We start from the raw sequence: 8,108 nt of genomic DNA on the forward strand, positions 1-8,108 counted from the left end.
CCCAGGTTCCAATGTGATGTTTTCAGGATTTGAACAGATGTTTGTACATGTCTAGCCTTGGAAGGCTTTAATGAAAACGTTTTGTTTGTATATAATTATTTTGCAAAAAATTTATACTCGTTTTTAAGGCTTGTTACGGGTTTCAGAACTACTATTTCCATTCCCTAGCGCTGGTCTCGACTCAAGATTTTGGATCGTGACATAAAGTTAGGTATCCACTCATTAAGTTCCTGTTAAAATAGGATCTACATAAGAAAAAGCACTTTCCATTCGTTGGTTATTAAGGGCATCCTGAAAACGTCAGGGTCGAACTATAACTTTCAAATTAAGTTCTGAATTAGTGGATGTTGTCAAACGGAATGGTGATGTCATACGCAAAAAGGAAGTTATGTTTTAAACAAAAAGATATACTTCATTTGAAATTTAAGTAGTGGACGTCAATTTTAATTTATACCAAACCATCCTAAAATTTCTCTTGCGAATCTTTTCAAATCATTAAATTTCTTTTCTATCTTAAATAAATTTTCATTTTTTATTTAAATTTGAATTCATCTCTTTTTAAATTACTTTTAGTATTTAAAAAAAAGTTTGCTAAGATTTGAGAAACCTTTTTTTAGTTTTAAGAGCATACACAATACAATGCTAAATTGTCATGTTAATGCTATAATTTGGCATTGAGCTTTTAAATCAGTCTCTAATGCGATACTATAGTCGGTGCTAAATTTAGCATATGCTATATCATGTTTTAAATTTAGCATCGACTATAGCATATGCTAAACTTCAACAACCAATCAAAATTCATTGTTAATTATATTTTTTTACTATTTTTTTTTTGTGTTATTTATTTTAAATTTTATATTCTTTTTTTTATTTTTACAATTTTGATTGATTAAAAAAATAGACCACATGTCAACATATTAAATGATTTATAAAATAATTTATTTTTATATAATCCATCGATTATCTTAATAATTTTTTTAAATTTTTTTTATTATTATATCAATTGAAAAATAAAATTTGTGTTAGAATAATTTATAAAATATATAATTGAATTGTTTTTTTTTCTTTCAAAAAGTTGACATATATTTATTATAGTAAATAATTATAACATTTTTTAGCATTTTGCATTGAAGATAAAATTAAAATTTTATGCTAAATATAGTATTTTGTTACGTTTTCATGCTAAATTTAGCATAAAAAATGACACTGCATTGTGGATACTCTAACCTTAATTTTTAATCTCATTTACAAAATATAAAATTATAAGTGTATGGGGTAATTAATTATGGAGTTATTGTGTTTTAAATAAAATCCGGTAAATTTATGTCTATATGGAAAAATGAAATAATAAAACAATGTGAGGTGTCTCTTGTTCGTGTGACTAGTGTGAAAACAAAAGAAATATAAAGTACAAACCCACTACTACATAAGCATAATTTGATTAGATTTTATTGGAAATCTACCAGAATCGCTAAAAATACATACGGAATCAAATTATAATGTTTTGAAATTTAAAAACCAAATTACAAATAAGAGAAAGTGCGGTAATGTTCAAAATCAATTACTCAAGTACGTACATTGATTGGTTATTTGATAGCTATTTATACACTAAAAATATAGTTCTAAGAACAATTTATTATAGCTAACCTTCGAAAACATGTTACAAGAAAACAAAATTACAAAACCAATGGATCTAACTTAGAACATAAAATCATAAAATTACAAAAAGAGAGAAATTAAGAAAATGAATGAGCACACACAAGCAAAATTAGTATGATAAATTTTAATTTAAAGCTGTTGAAGATTGGCTTGCAAAGCTAAATACACAGATCGCCAGCCCTCCTGCGTAGGGTGCACAAAATCCCAAAAGAAAGTAGCTTTAGGATCGTCACAAACTGTATACATTTTTGTACCATTTACGTTTACATCTCCACATGAATACTCACTGCTTATGCCTACACAGCATGGCTTCAATGGATTTTCAAAAGTTGTGCTCCCTACAACATAACAAACCAGATTTAATATAACAACTAATTAAAATTAAACTCGATTATTATTGAAATAGTATTTAATTAGGGCTAAGAGACTTTGTGTTCCACATCTATTTGTAGGTGCAAAAATGGAAGTAAACCGATAAATTTGGTTCGATTTGGTTTGATAATATAACTTTTTAAAAGAAATTCAGATTGGTTTGATTTTTGATGTAAAGATATACTTAATTAACTTTTAATATAAAACAATTTGAAAAAGTCAATACAATCTACTAATTCAGTTTTATTCTAATTGAATACACATTCTTACCTATAGCCAATTAATATATAAAAAAAATCTAAACATCATAAGTTATGTGTATAAAAACTTCTCGATTCTACGCCTCAGAGTTTCAATTCCGTTTCCAAAAATATATCTGAACTCAAAAACTTTTGTTATAACCTAACTGTTCTTTTATTATTCAAAGCCAACTCGAGTCGTACATTTCTAAATTCCATTTTCATTTATTAAATACTTATGAAATTTAAATTTCTATATCGATAGTCATTTTTCATAAAACAATATCGTTTCACCCTATTCTATTATGGTTTTTCTGTTTAACACATTCGTTTTCGTGTTGCATAGATCCATTTTAAAAATAATATCATTTGTCGTTTCTTATTTCAGTATTTCTATTTCTATACTACGAGATCATAAGTAAAGATTAAATTAAGAATAATCACCTGGACGATCTCCTTTGTTCTTGAAAACGGTAAAGAAAGCCGTGTTAAGATCAAGAATGAGAAAAGTAGAATCACCGGTCTCATTATTCAACTTCGCGACAGCTTGCTTCAACAACAAGTTATGGAAGCCGACAAGCTGGTTTTGCGATTCATTGCATTGTCGAAAGGAAGAACCGAAAGTGATGCCGGGAAGACAACCTAAGGGTTGTAGAGCATTCACTACTATTTTCTTTACTCCCATCTTTTGAATTCTCTTTAGGTTCTCTATTGTCTGGTTCACCACTTTTCTTATGAAGTCCGGGAAACCCTAGATAAACAAGTGCACAAAATTATCATCAAAACAATAATATTTCTGATAAAAATATATGTGATGCCATAGCTTTGAATTTTAATTGAAATGGTTTTTCCATTTGAAGAAGATATTTATTTTAGATATATTTGTACATTGCTACTACCACTTATATAATCAAATTTATTATATATTATTGATGCGGAGGGGCGGGCATGGAATTGACAAAAAAAAAATTGGATTACCGATATTCAAAATGGAAATAATTTTTCTATTTTTCCAAACTGTAATTGTCTGTATCAGTGTCCGAACTGAATCTTTCCAAATTATACTAAACCAAAAAAAGAAATTAAAGTAATTGTCTAGATTATATTATTTTGAAACTGTAATACATAAAATTTTGTAAAATGTAAGATGTGAAGTTTGCACTATATAAGAATAGAGACAATTAATCTAAATAATTTATTTCATAATTAAAATTGACATTTATAGTAATTTGTTAGTTAGATAAAACAGTAAAAGAGAATTGAAGAATTTGTTTATTAATGTTTAATCTTTGTTTTTTTTCTTAAGACTGGTTTTAGGTTTTTCTATAAGAATTTTTAGGTTTTAGATTATAAATTATAGAAAAATAAGTCAAATTAGATAGGATTAATTTTACAATAAAAAGATCATCCAAACCGAAAAATCTTTCTTAGACAATATTTATAAATCGAAAACGATTTTTTTAAAAAAAATTAAGAAAGTATACATATATTAACAAAAATCACCTAACCCACAAAGAAGTGTGAACTAAAAATTGTCCACTTCTACATAAGAATCCAATTAGGGTTGGTCCATATATGACGTGCATATTACAAAAATTGTAGCAACGACACCTATGTAGCCCAAAAAAGCTGATGAAATTATTTATTAATTTTTCGATTATACAATTTCCAGAAAATCTAAGTTGGTAATACATATAAAACCGCACTTAAAATAAGTATAGAATGCTTCACAATTAGTTACACACGTGTCATTCACCCATTTAATCTATAACCAAAGACCAAAATAAATTATTTGGTTGTTTCCTAGTTGTAAAGTAAATGAATTTTATATTTTTGGTTGATAGATTGTCAATTCCACAATAATGCATAGAAATTCAAAATCCAATTGAATGGAGATTTTCTTAAAATATTTTGTATATTTTATGGGAAAAAGTATACTAGTGTATGAACTATTCTAAATTTGCTATTTCAGTTAAACTTTTATTTTTAAAAAATTATTATTCCATCTTTTTTAAAATATCTCAAACGAGTGCTTCCATTAATACTTGGATTGGGTGATCGAAAAATGATTAAAAACATTCATTTGATGCATTTTTAAAAATGTGAAAATTGCTAGTTTAGAAAAATGAAATAATTTAGACACTAAAACAGCATATTTTAAAAAGTTTAAACACCTTTAAATTAATGCAATTCAATAATTAAATAAAAGATGAATAAAGAATTATAATGTGAAACCTGAGCAGAGCCGTTAGTGGCGAGGTAAAAGGAATAGTCATTGCCAGCAACAGAGACGAAAGCAGAAGAAGAGTGAAGATCCATGGGAGAGTAGACTTGGTCGTGCATTAATTTCTGGAAAATGTCAATTTGCTGAGTCATATTTGGTAAAGGAACGAGTGTATTAAAAACTCCTGTGCCTCCAAATGCAAAATTCATTCCATATTTCAGGTTGTTTGCTGCATGATTTATCCATTTGAATGGCAGTGGAGACTTCACCCCAATAAATCTAGCTGCATATATATACCACTTTTTATTAGCATCCCCATTTCCAAAATCCAATTACCATTTTTTTTTCAATTTTACCACATAATAATAGAAGCAGTGTTTTAAAAACCGGATTGGCCCGGCCTGTCGAACCGGGATCTGGTCGGTGGTTCGGTATGAAACAGCAAAAAACTGGATTTTAGGTTAAACCGGGTTGGACCGGTAAAAAACCGGTATTGAACTGGTGAACCGGAGGTTGAACGGGTAAAAAACAACCCAAATTCTTTTTATATTTTTTTAAAATTTGTTTAACCGTTTGAACCGGTCATTGAACCGGTTCGATTGGTTGTACCGAGAGCCGGTGGCCTCATCAGTTCGGTTTTTAAAACACTGAATAAAAGTATAAAACAATACATACTGATCATGAAACAATTTTTACAATTTGTATTAATGAAACTAGTGATCATACTTTAAGCAAGTAGTAAAATAAAAGGAAAAATGAGAGTTGTTAGAATGAGTATAATTTTAGTCACTAAATTCCAAATGCATCATTAATCATGCATATACCAAAGAAAGCATTAGCCACAAAGTTGGTAGTTTTACAACTTTAACGTTATATGACCCCTAAAGCAAATTAATTAGTGATGATCATTGCTATTTAACAAGATAAACTTAATCACCGCAAGACAAAGATTGAACTACACGAGTTCAATAAATGGAGAAACTTCTTATAAGTCTAAAAATTAGTAAATAAATTTAAAGAACGATGGTCGCATGTCGGACACAAGTAAAGCACATAGCCTGTCCTGGCGGTGAAGGTGCCCTACATATATGGAGGTATTCTAAATAACAGTAACTAAGATCTGAAAAATATAAAATAAGCGGATCAAATTAGTCGGTTATTTCATTGAAAATGATAAAAACAAATAAAAAATATATGTTAACCAAAATTTTAAAAATTCAAAATCATAACCGAGCAAATATACTAACGATCTATTGTTCAAATGTATAAGCGTTCGACAGTATTCGGCAAAAGCCGTAAGTTTAATTCTCCCTACAAGCGCTCTTTTTCTCCAATTATTAAAAAAAAAAACGAGCCACAATTTTATATTAACTAATTAAATTACCAGAAAATTTTAAATGAATTAATCAATTTTTTGCTCAACCCTACAACAAAAGTACACCTCACATAGGAATATTACAGATATATGAACAAAGATATGCATGCTTTAATCCACGTGAGAAAAAAAAGTAAAGAGTTATTTTATGTTAAAGCTTCAATATTGCATTTTAAATAAGCAAAAGCATGGATGCAAATGGAACCCCACCACTTCCATTTCTAATTATTATTGCGTTTATACTGCCAAACTAAAGCATGCCAAAAGCTAACCAAAACCCCATCACTTGTATTATCAAAAAAAACAATACTAAAGAAAATAAAGTTTAAAGGCTTAAAAGTATTTATAAAAAAGGAGAATTATTGAGGAACCCACCAAGATAATCAGTCAAGACGCGGCCGTCGGAGAACCGGCCGGAAGGTTTTCCGGGGAAGGTGATTCCATAAGGCTCCTTCCAAGAACTAGCAAGCGATTTCTGGATATTGCCTGTGTCAGCATATGAATCTCCGAAAACAAACAGCTTATTTGGCCTGGAATTGAAGAGGTGGCGGCCGTGTCGGCGGTGGTGATGGTGATGATCGCCGCCGCCATGCACTCCTATACCAAACATTACATAATAAAAATGAGTTAGATTAATCACTCATAAGAATAAAAAATGAATCAAGAAATAAAGCTATAGTGAGTAAATTCTTGAAACCTGATACGAGGATGAGGAGAGAAAAGGAAAAGATTGAGAGGAGGTGAAACTGTAATTTTGCCATAATATAGGGACTGGTTTCGAATTTAAAAGAGCTAAAATTGCACCAAATTGGTGACCAGAGATGAAAATTGATAGGGTTGGATTGAGAAGTGTGTTTATATATAAGAGAGAGCCGCAGACAGATAAATGTTTGAGGACTTGGCTCGAGTCAACCGCTGTGTGCGGTTATAAAATCTATTACAAAGGTGGTGGTGCCACTTTTACAATGTAAAATGTTTCAATTTTTCACATTCATACTTTTCCTCCAAATTGACAAATTCTTTTTTGTCTTTTAAAAATCCTACTAAATCATATTCTTTTCGTTTAATTCAGGCCTAATATATATATAAAAAAATACTAAATGACTAAAAAATAAACGTTTTAGACTTTTATAAATATAGATATAATTCTTAATTTGGGTAGTTTTAATCTAATTTTAAAAATTAACAGCAATTCTAGCTTAATTTTGGAAATTACTTAATTGACATGTAATATGATGTATTAAAATTTAACTTTAGAAATTATCTATTTAAAACTACAAAAATATGTGAACTTTGAAAAAATTATATACAATTTCTTAATTCATCACTTTGGATATTAATAGAATTCATTGTTGTGAAATTACGCACTACAGTGCGTTTGAACCAAAATAATATGCGAAAGGAACAACTTATATTATAGAATATAATTGAATAAGGATAAAAAAATATCAAAGTTACGAAATCAATCGAATACAAGAATACCAAAAAAAAAAGATTGAACAATCCTATCGGGCAACCGCAAAGAGTTCACTCATATCAAAAAAATTCTTAGGTAGACTCGGTCTAACACGTCATCCGTAGACTAACCTATCACATTATGACACGTCATTAAAATAATGACAATTTTGTAAATTCGTTTTTTACTTATTTACACCTTTAAATAGTAATATTACAAGATTGCCATCATTTTAATGATGTGTTATAATGTGATAGGTTCGGTCTACGGATGACGTGATAGACCGAGTCTATCTAAGAATTTCTCCTCATATCAAATCAAAAATTATATAAAATTTAGAGTTAATAGTATGTATATACTCAAATCATAGTCTAGAATCAATTACATGTTTCCACGTGCCTCCATCTAATGAGAATAGTCTCACTGTCTATAACTTACCAAAATAAACCTAGAATTTAGGTCTTACACAAAATAGACCAAATATCCAGCATAAAAACATTGCTAACACAGTGACAAATGGACAGTAGCAAAAGCATGTTACTCAGTTCGAGAAACATGTGTTGATTGATCGGATCAAGACTTTACAAGCCGATGATCCGCAGTTGAAATGTATTATGGATGAAGTTTAGTAAGAAAATTGTCAAGACTTTATGATGGTGAAACGACTAGCTAGTTAAGCATAGAATCGGATTAAGTGTATCTGATAATGAGAATTTGAGACAACAAATTTTGAAAGAGGTTCACGGATCGATGTATAGTGTACACCCCAATTTTACCAATCAC

General features: G+C 29.2%; 1 protein-coding gene across 1 annotated transcript; it reads right to left on the reverse strand.

Annotated features, from left to right (window-relative positions):
- Window positions 1-1,617: 1,617 nt before the first annotated feature.
- Window positions 1,618-6,807, reverse strand: LOC126679286 (GDSL esterase/lipase At5g03610-like). Its single transcript, XM_050374280.1, has 5 exons — window positions 6,567-6,807; window positions 6,245-6,466; window positions 4,506-4,777; window positions 2,715-3,021; window positions 1,618-1,997 (listed from the first exon to the last, which is right to left on the reverse strand). The coding sequence occupies exons 1-5, from the start codon at window positions 6,628-6,630 to the stop codon at window positions 1,789-1,791; spliced, it is 1,074 nt and encodes a 357-aa protein (XP_050230237.1). The 5' UTR covers window positions 6,631-6,807; the 3' UTR covers window positions 1,618-1,788.
- Window positions 6,808-8,108: the final 1,301 nt, after the last annotated feature.

This window comes from Mercurialis annua, linkage group LG4 (assembly GCF_937616625.2).
Source record: "Mercurialis annua linkage group LG4, ddMerAnnu1.2, whole genome shotgun sequence".
Lineage (NCBI taxonomy): Eukaryota > Viridiplantae > Streptophyta > Magnoliopsida > Malpighiales > Euphorbiaceae > Mercurialis > Mercurialis annua.